At 43.9% G+C, this 22,777-nt stretch overlaps 1 protein-coding gene across 1 annotated transcript in view; it reads right to left on the bottom strand.

Annotated features, from left to right (window-relative positions):
- The window catches only part of EXT2 (exostosin glycosyltransferase 2), a 140,235-nt gene that overhangs the window by 31,484 nt on the left and 85,974 nt on the right, over positions 1-22,777 (bottom strand). Inside the window, exons 9-10 of the mRNA XM_044259130.1 lie at positions 15,899-16,088; positions 6,905-7,071 (exon numbers count right to left, since the gene is read on the bottom strand). Coding sequence (XP_044115065.1) covers positions 6,905-7,071; positions 15,899-16,088 — 357 coding nt within the window. The remainder of the gene's footprint in view (positions 1-6,904; positions 7,072-15,898; positions 16,089-22,777) is intronic.

Here is a 22,777-nt window from a genome sequence, read left to right as displayed (position 1 = left end):
AACAAAGAAAATGTTCAGGTGTTTTTATCTTCACCACAGACAGATTTCAACAATTGGGTTTGAGTGGTACACAGCTAATAATAAGAATAGTTAAATAATGATTATTATAATTCTATATAATTGGTTTTTCTCTGCAAGCTCAGTTATATAATGACATTTTTATAAGTGACGTGGTACAGTGAAAATACCACTAAAATGAATTTAAGCCTTATTAGTGTCACTTGCTAACTGGATGGCACCGGGCACGTCACTTTTGGGCTTCACATGGCTTATGGATAGGCCTCACCTGTAACTAAAAGTGAGCAAGATAGAGTATCTCTAATTTTCTTTCCAACCTAAAACTATGACTTTATTATCAAGAAATCACCAGTAAAACCACCTGGGCCTGGCGTTTTCTTTATAGGAAGATTTTGATAACCTCAGTTTTTTTTTTTTAGTAAGATTTTATCTATTTAACAAACAGATCACAAGTAGGCAGAGAGGCAGGCAGAGAGAGAGAGAGGGGAGGAAGCAGGCTCCCCGCTAAGCAGAGAGCCCGATGCGGGGCTCGATCCCCGTACCCCAGGATCATGACCTGAGCCGAAGGCAGAGGCCTTAACCCACTGAGCCACCCAGGTGCCCAATAACCTCAGTTTTTTTAATAGAAAATTATATAATTCTATTCAATTTTATGCTGTTATAATCTTCAAAAGAATTCTTACTCTCATATAAATTTTAATAATATTCTCATTATTCTTTTAAAGTCTGTAGGATCTATAATAGCAATCCTTCTTTAATTCCTTTTTATTCGCAACAATGATAATTTATGTTCTCTTTTTTTGAGGGTTCTGGCTAGGGGTTTTATCAATTTTGTTAATATTTCCCAAAGGTCAATTTTTGGATCTGTTAACTTTGTCTGTTTTCTACTTCACTGACTTTCTTAGCACTTATCTTTGTTCTTTCCTTCTACTTGCTTTGGGTATAATTTATTCTTCTTTTTCTAAGTCCTTAGAAGAGAACAAACTTTTTAGGTGATTGCTTTTAGACCTTTCTTCTTTCCTAATACAAGCATTTAATGCTATAAGTTTCCTCTAAGAACTTTAGTTGCATCCCACAATTTTTTCAGCTTTGAAATGCACTTACAATAAAATCACCAATTTTAAGTATGTTTTGACAACTGTACAGAGTCATAAAACTACCATCACAATCAGAGGCTACAACATTTCCACTGTCCGAGAAGTTCCTTTCTATTCTTCTGTTGTCAATCCCACACCCTACTGTCATATACATGGACACACACAAGAGGTACTCTTTTGCATCTGCCTTCATTCACTTGGCATAATGATTTTGGATTTTTCCATGTTGCTCCAGATATCAGTAGTTCATTTCTCTTTCTTGCTGAGTAGTATTCCATTGCATACATATTCCACACTTTATTCTTCCATTTGCCAGCTGACATATACAGTTCTGGATCTTATGAATAAGGCTATGAATAATAAGTACAAGTCTCTGTGTACAGTTGTACATTTTTAACTTCTTTCGGAAGCTGCATCATATGAAAAGTAGATGTCTAGCTTCATGAGAAACTGAATTGTTTTCCAAATCAGTTGTATCATTTCACATTTTTACCAATAACATACAAGAATTCTAGTGGGTCCACAGCCTTATCAACATGTGGTACTGTCAGTTTTTTAAATTTTATTTAGTCATTCTAAAGGGTATGTCTTGGTAACTTTTTGTGCTTTTATTTTAGAGTTGCCCTAATGACCATGATGTGGAGAATTTTTTCATATGTCACTTTATCTCTACATATCTTCTTTTGTGAAACTGCTCAAATCTTTTGCCCATTTTTTTTAAAATTAACTTCTTTGTTTTCTTCTTACTGAGTTGTGAGAGTTCTTTACATATTTTGGATACAAGTTTTTTTTTTTTTAAAGATTTATTTATTTGAGAGAGATAGAGAGAGTGAGGGAAGGGGCAAAGGGAGAGAATCTCAAGCAGATTTCCCACTGAGCAAGGAGCCCAACATGGGGCTCAATCCCAGGACCCTGAGATCATGACCTGAGTGGGAACTAAGAGCTAGACACTCAAGCAACTGACCCAGGGAGGCAGCCCAGCTAAAAGTTCTTTATTACATATATGTTCCAAAAATATTTTTCCCAAAAAAGTGTCCTTGCAAATATTGTTAATTTTGAACAAGTCCAACTTATCTATTCTTTTACAAGTCATCTACTTGTTTCCTCTTTCAGTATCATTGCTTAGCCTAGACACACTACGGTTTTCTCCTCTGTTTTCTTCAAGAAGTTTTTAAATTTCCATTCTTAGGACCAGTTAAACTTTTATATACAGTGTGAGGTGAGGGTCATGATTTTTTTTTTCTTTGACATAAGGCTATCACATTGTTCCAGCATCACTTAGTGAAAAAGACTGTCCCATCTCTATTGAACAGACTTAGGTCCTTTGTTGAAAATCAGTTGACCATACATGTGTGTTCTATTTCTGGACTCTTTATTCTGTCTCATTGATGTATATGTCTAAGTTGACAACAATACCACAGTGTCTTGATTACTGTAGCTTTACAGTAATTCTTAAAGTAAGGGAGTCCTGAAACTTTGCTCTGCTTTCCCAAAATTGCTTTGGCTATTTTTCAGGTTTCAATTTTAGAACAAGCTCGTCAATTTCAATTCAATTGAAAAAAAAAAAAAAAAAAGTCTTCTGGGATTTTGAGTGGGACTGCTCCGAATCTGCAGAAGAATATGGGGAGCACTCACACCTTCCTCACAGTTAAGTCTCTGGATGTATTCATATGCTACATCTTTCCATTATGCAGTTGCTCTCCAATTTCTCTCTGCAACATTTTGTGGTTTTCATTGAACATATATGGCACCCATTTCATTCCATTTTTCAAGCATTTCATTTTTTATATGCTTTTGCATGAAGATAATTTTTTATAGCTTTCTGGAAATGTAGCTGACATACAATAAACTGAATCTATCTACAATGCATACTTTTATATGTTTTGACATCTGTATACACCAGTAAAATCATCATTCCGGTTAAGAAAATGAACATATCCATTTTCCCTACAAGTTCTTTTTTTTTTTGCCCCTTTATTATTCTTCCCTCTTGCCCTTCACAGCTTTACCCTCCCCACTCCTATGCCAGGCAACCACTGATCTTTCAATCACTAAACATTAGTTTGCATTTTCTAGAATTTTATGTAAATGGAATCATAAAATATGTTTTCATCTTGCTTCAATCACTCAGCATAATTACTTTTAAATACATACATGTTTTTGTACGTCTCCACACCTCATTCATTATTTATTACTGAGTAGTATTCTATTGCATAGATTTATTTATTTATTTATTTATTTGACAAAGAGATCACAAGTAGGCAGAGAGGCAGGCGGGCGGGGGGAAGCAGGCTCCCTGCCAAGGAGAGAGCCCAATGCGGGGCTTGATCCCAGGACCCTGAGATGACCTGAGCCAAAGGTAGAGGCTTAACCCAGTGAGCCACCCAGGTGCCCCTCTATTGTATAGACAGACCAGGATTATTCATTTAAATCTGATAGATACTGAGTGTTTTTCCTCCAGTTTCCAGCTACTACAAATAAAAACTGCTACAAATATTGTGTCCAAGTGTATGTGTATCCATATGCTCTTACTTCTCCAGAGTAAATCTCTATGAGAAGAATGGTAGGGTCACACGGTAGATGTATGCTTAACATTTTTAAACTCTGAACTGTTTTCTAAAATGGTTGGATCCAGATTATAGACCACAGGAAAGCAGACAGGCAGAAAGGCCAGAATAACTTGTTTCATATCTTTCACATGCATGCTGGTAATAAAGATTTGTTTATTGATCAAATATTTCTGAGTAACCGCTAAAAGGTATGAATGGGGTTGGGCACAGAGGACAGAGCCACGAACAAGCCATGGTTCCTGCCCCTTCAGGCTTCCATTCTAGAAGATAAACAGACACCAAACAATATACTTCATAATTAATTATGTGCTCACAAGAGCTATAGAGTGCTCTGAACCTAACCTAGTCTAGTGACTCTGAAAGCTTCTTTGAGATAATGACGTTCGAGGAGAACGCTGAAGAATGAATAGCAATTCACAAGATAGATATAAACCCCACACACTTGCCAAACACAGGAAAGTGGCTCTGGGTTCCAACACAACTCCCTGAGGACATACATTTTTGTTAACAGATTTATTTATTCACCTAATCAGTCAAGCTTGCTCCCAATCCCCACATGAAATAATCCTAGGCTTTGGCATAAAAAACAGGATTTGGGAACACCATTACCTTCTGTCTTCTGACTCAACACAAAAGTGGGTACCCTCTCTAGAACAGAAATGTTCTACCATGAACCAGGGTAGACTCATGAGGGGAATCACGAGACCGAGCCTAGCAGGCACCATCATAGCAGCCGCTGACGGGGCATCGTGTAAAGTGCAGAGCACACTGCCCACCACGCAGGAGGGGCAGCTCCTGAGTTCTCCTTCTCTGCGGGAGGCACTGTGTAACATTCTAATGTGCGTAATGACCTAATGCAGTCAGGACTGTTACTGCCGTTTCATGTACAAGTACACTACCATCCAGAAAGATTAAATAACCTGTCCTTGGTCATTAACTGGTCAGTGAAACGGCAGAAATTTGGGCCCAGAGCCTTTCCAACTCTGCCCATTTTATTAATGACTATGCAAGAAATAACTTCTACAAAATTACCCTAAAGTACCAATAGCAGGGATGCCTGAGAAACCTTAACATCAAGATAATTCCATGAGAGATGACTGATATGCTCATGGCTCTTCCTGAGAGTTTTATGAACCTGTGGTCTCTAACAGGGTGAAACCCTCCAGGCTGACGGTACGGTGCAGACACAATGGGATCTCCATTCCAACTCTTCCCCTCATTAGCTGTGTGATTGCACCTAACCTTGCTTCATCTTAGTGAAGAATGAGAAACAATAATCACGTTGCAGGTTTGGGAGAAGATCATAAGTCATGACTGTAAACGTCCAGAATATTCACTGGAATATGGAGGGCAGTTATGAAAGTTTTCCTTCTACGGCATCTTGGGAAGATTCCAATTAATGGGGAAAAGGCTTTTCCTGCCCGCCACTCTTCTGATATATGGTTACTTCCTTTGAGGTGATGTGGAATCAAACACAGAGCAACAGAGGAAAGAGGGGAAGAAGCCTGAGACAAACCCAAGACTGACAGAAATCCCAGGTTTTAATACACGTGAGATCTCATGATCTCATTTCAAGGTCAAAAGGAATACATTCATTAGGCTACCTTTCTTTCACTAGATTTCACTTAGCCCAACTGAAAACACTGAAGAGGGAGAACTCTGTCTGTCTTGGCTAGATCGTTCCCAATGTTCCCTTTTCCACTTCCCTTTTGCCACAAAAATAAACACGTAGGTATGGTCTGAAGCCACTATATGCAAGAAAGAGAGAAAACACTGGCAGAAGCAGTGGTCTTTCTGCCAAGAGCTGGTTAGAGAAACAAGTGAGTAATTTGCTTTTTTAAAAAATGGGAATAAGAGTGCTAAAAGTCATCTAATGCCCTAGATATGATTATGTAAAAGACATCTCTGTGAACGAGAAAAACCCCAGAAAGATGATACATATTTTATTAGCCACTCACACCTCTCACTGCCAGTAACTACAGCAACCAAGTGTGTTGCACGTCTGGATCTTCTACAAAAATTTTTTTTACACTCAAATGGAGCTGCATAAAAAAGCACCATTTTTAACTTAAGGGTTAGAAAATAAATTTCTCCTTTTTTCTGAGCTTTGTTTATTTGAGAGACAGAAAGAGAGCGCACAGGGGGAGGGGCAAAGGGACAGGGAAGACTTTTCCAGCAGGCACCCAGCTGAGCACAGAGCCCAACAAGCAAAGCGCAAGGCTCGATCCCACGACCCTGAGATCATGACCTGAGCAGAAACCAAGAGCTGGACGCTCAACCAACAAAGCCACCCAGGCACCCCAGAAAATAAATTTCTGCGATAAATATAGGAATACACAATCCATATTCATTTAGTAAAGTCTGAGTACAAATGGCTTCCTCTAATTCAACTTCATGACTTTTTAGAACCTTAAATTCAGCAAACTCTGAGTCAGCGAGAAAAGACAGCTGCCTCCCTCTCACAGGCAGGACGAGGGCAGGGGACAGATCTCACCACTTTCCCTGTGCCGGCTGTGGCTAACTGAGGCCAGCTCTCTGTCTTGCTTGGGTCCGATGTCGCTGCGCCCCCCCCCCCCCAAGCCCCAGGCCTCTGCCCGCGCCACCATGCATCTCCCGGCATTCTCCCTGACGGAGCTCATCAATTGCAACCGCTTTTCACCAGGCCTCGGCTCTGGCACTTTCCCCTGGGGAGACCTTTACTGGTCTCCATACTTAACCCCTGAACCCAGCCTAATCCATCAGCCGCACAGAATGAACGGTGAGAGAAAATGTTTCTCCCCAAAGACAGGCCGCCAGCCTCTCCACTTAAACCTCGGAAAGCAGCCGTCCACAGGGTCTGCTTTCTACGCGTCACGTCGCCAGCCCCTGGGCTCACTGAGGTTTTATCGCTGCCACGCCCAGCTGCCCCAGGCCGGGACACGCTCCTCAAGGGGACATCAAGTGCTCATCTGTCACGAGCTAGAGATGCTCTTTTGAAAACATGCCCGGACTCTCCTTGGGAGCCCCCCCAATGGCCGGAGGGTGTCATCCCGGAAGAGGGCTCCCCCGAAGTTTTAAGGGACAGCTTCACAGAGCGCGCTCCTGCCCCGCTTTTAGACTCCGCTGGGCTTGCGGGATTATGACCTTAGAGACAGAAGCACAACACTCCGGGTCAGGAAGGACCGGCGACACTGGGCGAGCAGCAGCGGCTGTGAGCATGGACGGCTGAAGCGTCCCTACCTCATAGCCGAACTGCAGCTCGTCCGACGTGAGCATGATGATGTCGTCGTCGATGGCCAGGACCGCCTCCGTCTCGATTTCGTCGTAGGGGAAGAAGCGGTTACTCAGCTTGTTTTCGGCCGTCCTCACGACTTTCAGCGGGACCCGGATCTTGGGCCAGAGAGAATCTGGGGCAGGAAAGATAGGCATGGGTGACTCTTCTGTGAGGAGACGAAGGGGTAAAAGCACCATCACACGAGACGGAACTTACTTCTGCGGCTGCCATCAAACCTCCACGTACAACCGTCGGAGGGCGAGTCCTCACAAAAGCACGGTTACAAAAACCTGGGTATTTCTGTCCTCTCCAGGTCCTTGCAACACTTCTAATTCTCAATACTGTCTTAACCAGAGGTACGAATGGCTTCAACTCACAACTGAGAGACGGAGAAGCCAAAAGGACTTGCCCAATATCACAACAACGAGGGATGGAGTCCGCACTATCCCAGTGTCAGGCCCATGGTGTCGTGTCAGAGCTTGGCCTCCTCCCCAAACTACCTTCAGTGAGGGACACCGCAGCTCAAGGCATGCCTCCGCCCTGCTGGCAGATACAAAGCACGTACGTGTTCTAGATGTCTGCCCGTGTGCCCCCTCCACCATGCAATCGCCAACAGACACCAAGCTGCTCAAATCCACCCTGCGAAAATGGTTTCCCTGAACAACGTAGGTTTCTTGACGTTATCCCCTGGACAGCCCCTTCCCTCTGATCCACTGGGTTTGGTTTCTCATCCTGAACAATTTACAGAGTAAATATCAAGTTTCTAGGTCTAATTATGTGGGATTTTCTGGTATACTGAAGAAACACCAACCCACTTTGAAATGATTGAAGCGATTCAACCACAGGTTCCTTATTTTAAAATGTTGCATTTAGCATAGCATGAAATTAGTACCTCTTTGGTGCACTACCCTTGTCCATAGACCTCAGGGCTCTTTACAGAGGGTCCTTTGTTCTTCACACAACATTTGTCAAATGACAAAAGGAAAGCTAGGTATCAGACTGCTTCCAAAAAGCCCATCGTGTAATTGTGGAAAGATCTAGCGTGTGTGAGTCTTGAAGCCCCAAATGCCTGTGGCCACTCCAAGGTCACCATACTGAAGACAAGGATGGCCACAGGGGGTCAGAAGGGAAAAGGCTGTCTGCACTGCCCGCAGATGAAATACCTTCCTTCTCTATATTGTACAGTGTGTCCATGGGACACATTGTGGGGACACCAACAGGGTGCTGGAAGAAGCCTGTGTAAGTCAGGCCCTGTAATTAGGGAAGACATTCAGTCTTAAATAAGCATAGAGCCTAAAAAAAGCAGTCAACTCCAAAAGAAGCATGTTTGGGAAAAAGAACGGAACTGGACACCAAAGAAATGATCCTAGAGGCCTTTGCCTCTTAATCAATAACAGTAGTTAATTATAGTTTCATCCCTGGCCCAGAAGCACATAATCAATAAAGAGCTTTGGAATAAATGGATGGGAACAGGACTTGAGAGAGTGAAGACCTGCATCCCACTTTACCTGTAGGGTGTCAGCAAGTCCTTCTCATTGTCTTCTAAGAATAAGTGGGGGAGGGAGGACACCTTTACTAAGCAATAGTATATCCCACACACTTCGTAGATGCAATGTTATCCAATCCTCCCGAAAACCCCCGCGGCAGAAATTATTTACAAAGCAGCAGTTACAAGGCTCAGAGAGATTAAGTAATTTGGCAGGGGTTACAGAGCTACTAAGTGATAAGGTAAGTGATTGAATCTAAGTCTGTGTAGCATCAAAGACCAAAAAGAACATGCATCTACTGCAGTATGAAAACCTCATGCTTCTCAAGATCTGGGATAAAATAATGAAACTCAATGTGTGTTCTCCAACAATCATCCTTATGCTTGTTGGCTTCCTGCTCCCTCTTCCAGATAAATTAAACCCTTGCCATAAATCTACTGTCCAAATCCTTATGAAACATGAATTTTAATATCTAAAATAGCTCTATCTATTAGACCACCAGTTCTCAAAATTTTGGTGTCAAGATTTTTATATTCTCTTAAAAATTGTTGAGAATTATGGAGGGGATGTATTGCATGGAGCACTGGGTGTGGTGCATAAACAATGAATTTTGGAACACTGAAAAAAAATTAAATTTAATTTTAAAAAATTGTTAAGAACCCCAAAGAAGCTTTCTGTCACACACACACACACACACACACACACACACACAATTAGTATAAGAGATTAAAACTGAGGTAATTTTAAAACAGAAAAATACACAAGTGCACATACCACTAGCCATTTATCCCATGTCATGCAGCCTCAGAAAAACTCCTCTGCCCCCTTGCGAAAGAATAAAGAACGGGAAATGGAAGTGACTTGGTATTACTATGGAAATAATTTCAACCTCATACATCCCCTGAAAGGCTCTCATGGATGTCCAGGGGTCCCTAGACCACACTCTGAAAGGCTCTGTGTTCCGATTTGGGTATGGTAAGATGGGGAAAGTTCGAACAAGTTGGAAAGGAGTTTGGGAGGAATTCCAAGGACAGAACAGGTACTTGAATCCAGGATTTCCACAGAATGTTTAAGGAGACTAATGGTGCCAGTTGTCCATGCACTGCCTCCCCGCGTCAGCGTCACCCTTCATTGCCTGGTTTCTCATGCTGGAACTAGATAGATCCTGTAAACATTTCCCCTCTGCCCACCAGCTTGATGTTAGGCTCTGTCAGTAGAGGGTTCTGGAGGGACACTTTGGAAGGAAGGGGGCTTTTCTTCCTGGTTCGGGCGCGCCTCTTTAACTTGTTGCTCCTTCTGTACTTGACCAGAAGATAAGCATGCAGGGGCACTTCCCTCCAGCAAGCTAAGTGGCATTCCTGGGGATAGCTCTGTGACAGGTTCTACGGACACCTCCAAGAGCAACTCGGCTGAGGTACCCCCCGTGGGTGGTTCCCAGGGAGCTTCACCAAAGCCCGTCATTTCCCAGCAAGTTCAAGAACATACCCAGTGGTTTCCCATTGAATTCCATGGGTACTGAAGGGGTCGGGAAGTTTCTTGTTTGCCAGACTTGGCCTGTGGCACCTCAGCAAACCTCACCGTGCAGTAGGCTACAGTCATATGCTATCAAACAAAGTCGGAGTCTCAGAGCTAGCTGGGGAAGGGACTCTCCCAAATTTGTTTCCTACTTTCTTTACAGTTTTTACCTCTAGTCACCAATTATCTGTTACTAGTTCATCATTCTTTATATTAAACTTCTCCTATTCAAGTTATTGTGTGGTTTCTCTCTCTTATCTGGGCCTTGACTAATACACAGGATATCAGGAGGGCTATCAGATGAAAGGGGAACTATTCTCTCCAACCTCTAAAGTTAAAACCATGACCAACGGCTGGGTGAAAGTTACAGGGCAACCAACTAAGACTTCAAATTGGTAAGAATCTTCTGATGGGGGGCGCCTGGCTGGCTCGGTCAGAGAAGCATGCGACTCTTGATCTCAGAGTCACGAGTTCGAGCCCCACACTGGGTTTAGAGATCAAATAAATGAAGTGGGGTGACTGGGTGGCTCAGTTTCTTGAGTGACTGACTCTTGATTGTGGCTCCGGTTGTGATCTCAGGGTTCCAGGATCAAGCACAAGGCTCCATGCTCAGTGCGGAGTCTGCTTGAGGAATCTCTCTCTCTCTCTCTCCCTCCCTCTGCCCCTCAACCCTGCTTGCACACACATTCTCTTTCTCTCTCAAATAAATAAACCTTTGAAAATAAATAAATACATTTAAAAAAGAAACTTCTGATGGAAAAACTGAGATAAAATGAAATGATGAACTGCCTTAAGCAATATAATGTGTGTTTTTACTTGTAATGTACTATTAGGTACTATTAGATCAGATTTCTACTTGACATCAAATGAGAGACCAAACAAGATGCCTCTGAGGTCCAGGATTTCGTGAGGCAGTCATCTCTCAGAAAGAATAGTCTTTGGGAAGACTCTGCATCTCAGGTGTAGCCCTTACCAGCCACGGTGTCTTGAACAAGTCAGTCACTTTCAACCTGTTCCTTCCACTATGAAGACAGAATAACGACTCTGCCCTCCCACGGCTGACTGTGAGGATGAATAGGAATGCCCCAAGCCACACAGTGCCTGGCACACAGGAGACATCCACTCATTGTTAGCCCAGCCTTCCTCTGAACGTTTGTGTCTATCTACAGAATCAAAGGACTTCTTCCGAGCCTTCAGCGTAAGGGTGGCCAAGTGGGCCATGTAGACCTGGCACATTACTCTGGTAATCCAGGGGCATGCCCTCAGTTTGCACCTTCTGTATCCACTTTTAGATCACCAGGACCCCTACAATAACCCTCCAGAACAGAGACAATGGAGCGCACAGACGAGACAAAAAGAACACGGAACGGAACGGAACGTAGTCCGTGCTAATGTCACAAAGTAACGAACAGCTCCTCCTTTTGTGATACATACAGAAAACAGGCTGTCTGCCTTGGTTAAGAATGAATCACTACCCCTGATGGGATTTGGTCTTTCACTTGGCACGTGGGTACAGCATGCTCTGCCCACAGACGGCTTTCCACAACTGTCACCTAGCTATCTGAAGAATTACTCGAGACAATATCCACAGAGAACTAACTTGCCCTTGCCCTGTAAAGTCTTTCATGGACAAGTTTGAGGGAATGATGAAGGTCAAAGAGGATGATGTGGGGCGAAGATGGACATGGGACTGCCTGTCCCTGTTCGGAGTCAGGCCCCGGTAGCCAAAAGTCAGCCAGGGCAGAAGCCGTCTCCACCTCCACGGCCAGCTGTCTGGGCACTGTACCACAACACAGGCCTCTAAAGAGAACTCCCAGGTTTTTGTTTTCACATTTTCAGATAAAATAGGCCTCCAAGAAAGGGAACTACCATTCTCTCAGGCTTCCGCATGCCTTCTGTGGAGGGCAGAAATAAAAAATATGCATTATAATTACTCTCTGCCTTCAAGTCGATAATTCTGATATGGGATGTTGAATGTTTAAAAAGTTAGGACAGAAGCATGAGAAAAATATGGGTGACAAAAAAAAGAACATTCCCCACCCCCTTTCCTTAGTATTTTCAAAAGAACAGATTTACTGTCCCGTATCTCTTTGAGCCTCTGACAAGGACCTAGTTCTTCTACATAAGCCTGAATCAGAGAACAGACAAAGTGTGATGATTTTCTTACCGTTGAGTGGTAATCTAAGTGGGTACAGTGGGCCTTAGTACAAGGGACGCGAGCTTCGGATCCACAGAGACCTGTGCTCATTTCTGGCTCTACACTTGCAGTTTTCCGATTCAGGCAAATTACACAACTAATCTGAGTTTCATTTTTGTAAAACGGGAATAAGAACAGCATCCTTGCAGGTTTGTCAGAAGGACGAGATAATACTCAGCACAGCTCCTGTTCGTGGGATTTAAAAGCTGTTTAATGCACGCCTATAAAAACAGCGTATTATTTTCATCTTCATAAATGGGTTCTTTTAAGTCTTATGGACCTCACTTCTCTCCTGACAGCCTGTAGAGGTGTAGACAGGAGGGATGAAGAAGGACACAGTTCATACCTAGAGACCTTCGGGCTCTAATTCCATTGCTGAGGCCAAACGGGTCTCTTTTTTCCTTGCTCCTTCTAAATTCTAAGTGAAACTCTAAATTCTAAATGAGTTCAAAGAAAGACAGTGCGGCCTTTTACCTTATGTCTCATCCTGTGAATCTGTGGCGGGCAAAATAAAACTGTCACCTTCCATCCACACAAAGCAGTCTAAAAAACAGGGTTTTTTAAAAACACATTGCTGAATTTATGAAAACAAACAGCTGAGCCAGGTGACCTGATAACTTCACAGTCAGGAACTTCAGTCTAGCTCGAAGGAGAAAAAGAACTCCTTGTGTTCAGGATTTTTTAAAAAATGTGTATTGATTAACGGTTTTCTCCATGCTGGACGCCAAGAAAGATGCGAGCAAAGAGAATTTCTCCTCCAACTTGGCAAGGGTACTATAAAATGATGAGGACGACTGAAGATGACCCCTAGCCCATCCTGACAATCTCTGTCACAAATACAACCACAGACCAATGAAATAAATGGTCAGATTCCCTCTGCACCAACCTCAAGCTCACTTCAGGAACGCTCGGGCTGCTCGGTGTAGAGCGGGTACACGTGATCGGAATTCCCCACAGTCCCTGAATTCAGCTCAAAAGCAAGGTGGCTGTGGCTTCTACTTCTCTGTTGCCTCCTCTGGGATGACCATCATGACTCACTCAGCCCATCCCCTCCTGCCTGCTAACAACTAGGAAAGTCATAATCTGAAGCCGGGGAGCTCCTGAGGTCAATTCAAATTTAACACTGAAATCAGCTAAAACAGAAGGCTGAGTTAAACCTATCTGAAACGTACAATGTAATCGCTTCCTTCACAGGGAGGCCAGGGGCCAAGCCAAACAACCTCTATATCCATCAAGTTTGGAAATTGAAGAGTTGGGGAGGAGGAAGGCAGTGGCTTGCCTTTTTTTTCTGTCAGAGCTCAAAACCAATGTGACGAAAGCTCACTGGAAATTTCTATTGCCTACTCTAAGTATTTACTTAAAGTTCAAACCCAGCAATTTAGACTTAAATGTAACAAAAAAAAAAAAAAGTATTTGGTTGGAGAGTGAAAAAAAAAAAAAGTCGGTGGTGGGGGGGTGGGATTTCTGCCTGCATTAACCCTCCCAGCAGCAGACATGTTCACCACAATATTTATTTTAGTAAATGTAGAGAAAGTGAAAAACATCACTTTTGCCTCTAGTATTTCAAAGCCTTGGACTTACTTTTTAAAAAATATATACACTGCTAATGTCATACATACAGATTCAGATGGCTTTGCTGGCACGGAGGCCAGAGCTGACAGCCCCATTTACCAACTGAACAAACACCCCACTGAAGATTAAACATGGTTCGTGCTCTCCCCAAACAACCACCCCGCCAGAGCCCAAGCGGAGACCTAAAAACCACTGCTGGGGAAAAAAAGCTGGTTCAGTCTCTAAACGTGTCAAAACTGGGGCCTCATCACTTGAGGGCTCGCTTTCCTCCCTAGAGCCAAAAATATTTCAAAAATAAACTAAGCTCCTGGTCATAAAATTAACCGCTACATCTTAGCAGGGTCTACCAAAAATTAAAACTGAACACCCAGCTCCAAAACCGAGGTTTGCGCTCGTGCTTCCTGTCACCCCCGTGTCAGCACTGGGACCGAGAAGGCAGAAAATGATTCCTCCCTTCTTAGCTGTCCCCGATGATACCTGCCCAAAAGAAGAAACTTGAATTCACAATAAACCAATCACATGAAGCCCAAAGTGGCCAGCCAGGGTTCGTAAGGCAGGAGAGGCCCCTTCTGCACGTGGCTCTGCCCCTCTGGGCGGGTGGGCTGCTGATGGGCTCCCTCGGAAAGCAGGCGGACTCCGTGTGCTGGACTGGACGCACCAGTGGGAATGCAGCATGGCGCAGTGGCCTCTTCCAGATCCCAGGAGGGCCACACAGCCTTCCTTCTCAAAATGTGACTCATCCTTTTTAAGCCCGAGACCAACGAGCAGCACCACGCTGTCCGATCCACTTCCCTCTGGGCAAGACATGGGCCATGGCCCTCTCCGTGGCCCTCCCCCCGCACAGCTCCTGTTTATCTCTGCCTTTCCTTTCCTTCCTGTCCACCTCGTCCTTCTCCCCTGCTCCTTTTTTCCTTCTACCCCTTTCTTTCTCCTTTTTAAAGAGTCAAATAAATGAAACAAGCAAACAGAAATCCAGGAAACTAGATGTTGGAGAGAAACAAACTTGGCATGAAAAGATAGTTAATGAGAAAAAGCACTGCTCTCTGGAGTGTAAAACAGGGCCTTCACTTAAAGTAGCTATTTTGTTTACTTAAATGATGGCTCCCTGAATAGAGAGAAAGTGTATGAGTCTCTCAAGAGAACAAAAATCCCACTAAGGAAGATTTCTTAAATGTCTCAAGACGAACTAAAGAATTTTCTTGGGGCAAATTCTGATTTGCCTAACAGACAGCAAATGTTCTTCTTGCAGCCTAAACTAGAGATCTACTACTGGTAGTTTCCAAAGTAGACTATCCCGACTTCAGCATTACCAATTAAAAGGGAATAGCCATAAAAAGTGCAGATACTACTGTCAGGCAATAAACTAGACCTTATCGGTGATAGTGGTGCACATTACAAACTTCAAACTCATTCCTTGCTCTAATCCATCAGAAACTTCCTGGCTTTAATAGGCTATAAAGGGCAGGAGCTTTGAAGTCCCTGGGATTAGGATCAGTAATAGACAGACTGAATGAGAAACTAAATGCAGGTGGAACATACTCTATGCGTCCTGAACGAAAAACAAATCCAATTAATCAAACAGTCCTCAGCCCGAGCTGCCGGCACCAGCCAGCAGCGCACAGGGGTGGCCAGGCAAGGGACAAAACGATTAAAGATGGACCAATGGGAACCTGAGTGAGCGCTCACTTTAAGGAACTGATTCCAAGCCTGAAGAGGGCATGCTCTGCTGACTTTCCCAATGGAAAGTGAAGCCGTCCTTTTTTTTTTTTTTTTTTTCTTCCTGAAGCAAAGTGCAGTATCAGAGCCCAGATAAGGAAGGAGAAAACTAATGCCTTTTAAACTGAGTTTTCATGTAAACAATCAGCTGAGATGGCTGAGAGAAGCTGAGCTCTGTTTTCCCAAGACTGCTGGCCTTTGATCCAGCTGATTCCTAAGCTCTCAAACACTTGTGGCTACAGCGCATGCCATGGGCTTGGGGTTAAATGGGCCACCCCAGAACAAGAATGAGATGACTGAGAAAACTGGGGTCATGCTGCCTCAGAAATGGCATTGTTGTTGACAAAGCAGGACAACTCATTTAAACCTAAGGACACAAATAATTTGGCCATCCAAAAACCAATCCAGCTGAGAGCTGTGCTAACACCCAGACCAAGCCTTTCCTGAACATACCATTTTCCCACTCTTCTTACCTTCTGGGGGGTTTTTATTCTGGTTATTCCAGACGACCAGCAGCTTGGATAGACTGGGCACCTTGGATACCTCGGTGATGACCCGGAAGAGGCTCTCCACTCGGTCATACGTGAGGACGATGGCGGTGAAACCTTGCGACTGTGGCGGGATCAGCGGGAGGAAGAGTGGGTTGCTCACGCTGCTCCACTTCTGCAAGGCAACAGGTTCATGTGGGTCAGCGAATGATCTAGTCACCATGAGGCGGATCTCTTTTGCAATGTTGTCCATAAACCAGGACGTGGGAGATTTAGTGTCTTTAACATGACCAACCCAAGAGCTAAAGCAACTATTCGGTCTTCTCTTCCCCAAAACTTGTATTGACTCTCTTTAATTAACTTGAGCTCTGAAGTCACCCAAGTAGGAGCAGAGAATTTTTGTAGCTGAGAAGAGATATCTAGTTAAACACAGCAGATTAAACACGTACATTGAACTCCATTCTCTCCTCAAGCCAACTAAAGGGACAGTAGATACAAAGTACAAACTGACAATGACAATGAAATGAGAGAAGACACAACAGGGGATGAGCAGTATCGACGGGCTCCAGAAAGACCAGGAGGGACCAGAGAAGTGGTAACAGAGCAGGAGAATGAGGGCAAAAGCTAAGTAACCACACAGAGGTGCCAACAAAGGAACCAAGTCCAAATCGTTGAACCCCACAAAGGCTCAGAAATCAGCTCAGCAGGAACCTGGGGTAAGAGGAGGGGCAGGGTTGAAAACAGGAAGACTGGTTAAAAATATGTATAAGGAGCAAAGAGACCCAGATCCACAAACCTCTGCTTCACCCAGCCACTCGGCCAGAAAACTCCTCTTGCTGCCCACCCCTACAGGATGGGGGAGGCCTATTCTCTGAGGAACTGAAGCTCTGGGCATGGAAACATGGCCACAGCAGAGAGGAAAATGGCAATCAAAGTCTATCTTGGGAATGATGACCCACCTGCCCTTCTTCCCCTCGAAGTCCCCAAACACTGGCAGCCATGGGCCTAGATTCCCCCTCCACCATTGGACAGTGACGCCCTGAGCGCAGGAGGCTTGTCCTTGCACCCAGAGCTGCCTTCCAGTCGGGTTTTCAGTGCTTCCCTGGTAGTTATGAACAGATCCTAGAATCACAGTTGTCTCAAGAACATCTTCAGCATAATGACAGAAACCAAATGAACAAATAGAAAAAGAGGAACTCAGAGGACACAAGAGACAACAGAAGAAGCAGAAGGAAATTAAAACAACATCAATGACAAATTATATTCTCAGGAAGAAAATTTTATCCATGAAATAAGAATAAGCTGCTATTTTTATTTTAAAAGATCTATCAAAGAACAGGAAAGAACTCTTGGACATTGAAAATAGGATAGCTTAATTTTTTTTTTAAAAGCAGGATTAAAAGAAAAAGGTAATCTATTTTAGTCTTGTGAACAAAAAGACAAAGATGAAAAACAGCTCAGAGAAGATGAGAAAATCCAGGAGGTCCAACATCCACCTAATAGGAGGTTCCTGAAAAAGAAAACAGAATACAGAAGAAACAAGACTATCACAGAAATTAAGTAAATTCTTGGGACAAAAGATAGAAATGACATGAATTTTCAGATTGGAAGGGCCCAATAGGTAATTAGCACATTAAGTCTGGAAGAAAAAAAAAGACAAAAAGCAAAACAATAGAAAACCTATCAAAGCACATACTTTCTGACACTGTGAATAAAGAGCGTGAATATACAAAATGCCTAAATATAGGTGACGAGTTCTAGGTGTGAGTTCACTGTACATTCTTGCAACTTCTCTGTAAGTTCAAAGTTTTCTCAAAATCAGGTTTAAAAAGTAATGAAGGAAATTCAATTTCTTTGCTATCATTAAAACATTAAGTACATTTCAATGCGGTGATACAAGCAAAAATGTTTTTGTACTGATAATAAGATTATTAAAACATTTTCATATTTTTTTAAAAAGATTTTATTTATTTATTTGACAGACAGAGTTCACAAGTAGGCAGAGAGAGAGGGAGAAAGCAGGCTCCCTGCTGAGCAGAGAGAGCCCGATGCGGAGCTTGATCCCAGGACCCTGAGATCATGACCTGAGCTGAAGGCAGAGGCTTCAACCCACTGAGCCACCCAGGCGCCCCAACATTTTTATATTTTTAAACAGCTTTTTTGAGATATAATTAAATGGTTTTGGTATATTATGTAAATTTTTAAAAACTGTGGTAAAATAATGTGAAACTTGCATTTTAGCCATTTTTAAGTATACAGTTCAGTGGTGTGAATTACCTTCACATTTATACGTTATTATGTGAAAAGCCCGGGACCAAACTCATCTCTGCTAGAAGGTGGCTAGACACGAAACATCCTACAGTTATTCTGGCCGCTTAGTCTCCCGTCCTCTGGGATTCCCAAGGTCCCCCATCAGCCTCACCCTTATCACTGATGGACACCCATCACCACATAGAGGACAACAGCTGTTTGCCAGATGTAACAGTGTGGGACAGGAAATGTACACAAACACATGGAATACACATGGGATGGGAACTCAAAGAGACTGAATGGGATTCCAGGAGTCCTAATGTAATCAGGATATTAAAGCCAAAATGTCCACAACAGGCCATAATTAGATTTCACAGCCGTGAGACACAATAAGAAAGGCTGACTTTGTTTCCATGACCTCACGCTTTGACTTTAAGCTGCAGGGTCAGGAACGTACCTAGATTTTAGCACTGGTACCCTAGCATCTCATCACATTGGTAGGACCCCCTTTTGGTTATCTACCCCACAGCTTATTTCTCATACCTTCCTGACCTTTATGGAAACGAAGTCAGTAAGCAGTCCCGTGCTTCAGTTACAGTTAACCCCGAAAGCGCAGTCTGTCCGCCGTCACCATCCCAGGCCGGTCATTCACTCCTCCCCACACAGTACTCTCTTATGCTTGAAAAACACCATTTTAAATGAAAAAGACACAAAAGCCGAGTTTCTGAGGTGCTGTAATGTGTGTGAAAGCTTTACTGAGCACCTAAGTGTCAGGCGCTATGTGTCGTGTCTCATCTGAGCCGCCCAATAACCCCCAAGCCAGATATGGTTATTCTCGTTTTACAGAAGATCAAACTGTAGACTTAAACATAGTGAATGATGCCTAATCCTTTGCTTCACCAGTCAAAAAAAGAAAGGGAGAAAGAAAGTCAGAAGGGAAGGGAGGGAAGAGAGAATGACGTGATGATGTTCAGGTCTGGCTTCCGAACACCGTGGCGGAGGCCCATGGCCCACCCTTGAGCCCTCCTGCCCTGAGTCCCAGGTAGGCACCGCCATTTTGTAAACTCTGGAAACCGGAACTGTGGGGAACGCCAGAGTTTATTACTTCTAACTCTTCTCTGAGACAAAAATGCTGAAAGTTCTTTATCCTTGATAATCACGTGTGGGCCAAGAAGCCAGAGATCGACCCAAACACTATGACTTCAGAAGGTACATGGAATAAAACTCACCGAATATATAACACTGACACAAAGGAAACACATAAATTAAAAAAGGTAAATACGCCTCTAACGCAGAAGGAAAAACTATTAAAACTCCAACAAAATGGGGTCTGTTCTTCAGGAGAAATGGAGAATGCCAACACACTTGAATGCCTGTATGACATTAAAAGGAGAGGAAAGTTCCCTGAGAGCCGCGAAGCTTGGTTTCAGAAAATGAATCCCTTGGAATTTCAACGGAGGCACCCCCTGAGGGGCATCACAGCTCTGATTTCAAGGCACTGCCAGGAGAAGGAACCAGAGTCTCTGGCAAGATGACCGATCTGTTCTCATCCTGTTTGCCAGCTCTGTCCGCGATTCCGATGACTGTGGAAGGCGGGGGGGGGGGGAGTTGGAATGGGTGGGTGGGAAGCAGACAGTTACTTGTCTTGGTGCTCAGTTTTTCCACACTCCTCACTTGCATACCAGATAGGGCGTGAAAACTGGGGAAGCAGAAAAGGCAGCATCAAGGGGAGACAGAGGAGGCAAAGGAGCATACCAAGGTCTGAAATACCAACACTTCCTGTAAAAGGCAGACGTTGAGATGAACACAGACGTTAACACAGAAGCCGCTGAGCATCTGTTTCCTAGGACACAGGCCTGGTGCTCTACTGCAGGATGTGCCGACGGGGTGGAGGCAAATGACTTCAAACAGTGAGTCGGCACATTTGGGGTCAGTTTGGGAATCACGTGTCCTTAACATAATTTCAGGCTCTTTCGCTTACCAGCTGTGTGACCTGGGCGAAGTACTTAACCTCTCTTGCACCTCAGTGTCCATAACTGCAATAATAACGACTACTTTTCCTGATATGAGATATAATAATAATAATAATTTCTAATAATGTTAATTAACATTTCTTAATTATGATTTCTTAATAAGCCAGAAGTTGTTAATAAAAGTAAATAGTTAGTAGATGGAAAGTACCTCACACTACAAGCACATCTGGTAAATGGTCGCCCATGGCTGATCCTGCAGGAGTAATCGTTTCTCTGGGCTTTCCTTTCCACAGTTCCTACAAGCGGGAGGGCAACCACGAGGTCTCTTCCAGCAACAAGTTTGAATGACTTGTTGACTTATCATGACTTGACCTTATCATGCTTCATGGTCCTAGTTTATCTGGATTCTCTACCTCTATTTCCTCTCCAAATACACTGTTTTTATTTTCACAGTTTCCTCTTTTCCTTCCTGTTCTTTGTATTTTATCTTGAGAGCTCCAAGACAGCAAGAGCCGTAGCTGTTACAACAGCTTGTACCTAGCCAGTGCCCGGCACCACTCAATAAAAACCTGTTCAAGAATGGGTAAGTTAAACCCCATGACCCCAAGGTCATGCTCTTTCTGTCCTCTTTATGTACGGATGTGAACAGGTGAGGTACATGCAAATAAGGGACGTCATGAGTTCTGAACGTAATTTCTAACTTAGTTCACTCATTTTAAAGCACTTATGAGAACCTCAGTGGGCCAACTATTCCGAAGAAGGGCAGGATGGGGAGAGTCCACAGTGCATTTAGACACTGCCATGTACTAGTTCTGTGACGTGTAAAGCTCCTCCTGTGTTGATTTCCTCATCTGCAAAACGGGGACTATGATGGCACCTGTCTCCCAGGGCGACGTGACAAATGAGGTCGGCCCACGAGCGATGAGCACTCAGCACAGAGCTCCGTGAACCGTACTTTACACCAAACACAAAATCGTCCAGCTCTCTCCATTCGTATTCTTCTTGCCTGCCAGAACACCGGTGTCACCAATTCAACAATCACCCCTACCGATCGTATTTCTGGTGCACTTCCTGAGCTCATACGGTTCGCCTGTAAGAGTCTCACGGATGCCGGGACAAACACAGCCTTCCTCCTCAACATGCTCGTCATCTGGTGGGGCGGACAGCTCAGTGAGATAACCAGCCCTGGCATAGGTATTCCAGTCCTATGGGAGTGTAAAGGTCTACACAGCGGCCTTGCCCCCCCGGAGGAGATGAGGAGGGCCCGCTGCATTGGTCCAGCGTCAGCTGGCGAGTGCTGGCAAACTGAGTGAGCAGTCTTGCTAAGACCCCTTACCAGATCCGGAGAGAAGAAAGGAGAGCGGAAATGAGAGGGACCGGCCAGGTGGCCAAGGCCACAGCGTGAAAAGCCTTGAATGGGGGAAGGTTTTGTGAGTCACGTGATTAGCTTTCCGTGGATTTCTTTCGTAACTTTCTTTTCCCAAGAACTGTTTTTCCGATAAGTGAAAATGGCTAACTTTATGTTCTATTTCAAAAGGTCGGAAAGAGGAAATGCTGATATGCAGCTAGGTTTCTGTGCCAATTGCTTTTCCCCTCCTCGAACATAATCCCATTTGCCTTTGGAGCACAGTGACAGCGTGGAGAAAGGCAGCTTTAATTGGGGTATGCGCCTTCACACAGACACTCCCCTCCACTGGGGTAAGGTCAACAAACTAACCCCCAGAGAAAAAAAACTTAGCGGAGAAGGACATTTCAGAAACAGCATTTAGTCACCTCTGAAATACCTTTAAGAGCTACCCCCTGCTGGCTGACCAAAGAGAGTGTCTACAGTCTGGGACCTCTTGACCCCACTTTCTGCAGGAAATCAAGCAAATTTAAACCTCCATAATTTACTCAAGACTCTGACTTCTGCCAGGGAAAAGGCAAACAATGCTGGCAATTAACTCCGTTGCCTGATTAGATCTCCATCGTGGCAAGACAGGGCATGAAACCAGGCACCCAGCACTGGTGACCTGAAAAAAAAGGCGAAACCCACTTATTACAGCTGCACCGTCTGCATCTTGGCTATCGATACCACTCTCAAACCTACACAGTGCAACTGTTCACTCAAAGACGGGAGGAGAAGTATGCATCATTCTGCCAGAACACGGGCAGTTGGCCAAAATACCTTGTCCATCTCTCGCCCATCCTCCCGAACTTCACTTCTCACTCCCACAACAGATATTCATTATAGAACCTTCAATAAGAAATCCAGATTGTTCAACTGCAGTCACATAAAAGCAATCCACAGTAGCTACGACAACTGTCAGGTCACAATCCCAGCTTTTGTATTGCTTATTCTAGAAAGCTCTGGTGAATGAGCGAGCAGTGAGCAGACTAAGCAGAGAGAGAAAGTTGTGGGTTTGGGTTTCAAGGTGCCTCGAAGAAAGGCCCGGGAGGCTAGGCGTAAAGTCAACTTGCAGGGCAAAGGGGTTCCCTCCTTCAAGAAAGAAACTCAAACTCAAACTAGGTGTGCCTTTGGCAATCTCACACAAAGAAAGTTGTCTGGACCCTTCTTACAATCTTGCTTTCCCTTTTTTTTTTTTTTTCCCTTCAGTTGAAAGGTCACAGTAGCCCCTATATGAGCTTAACCAAAACCATT

Source organism: Neovison vison, chromosome 7 (assembly GCF_020171115.1).
Source record: "Neovison vison isolate M4711 chromosome 7, ASM_NN_V1, whole genome shotgun sequence".
In the NCBI taxonomy this organism is placed as follows: domain Eukaryota; kingdom Metazoa; phylum Chordata; class Mammalia; order Carnivora; family Mustelidae; genus Neogale; species Neogale vison.
The sequence above is the reverse complement of the archived record's forward strand: the minus strand, read 5'-3'. Positions and strand labels throughout refer to the sequence as shown.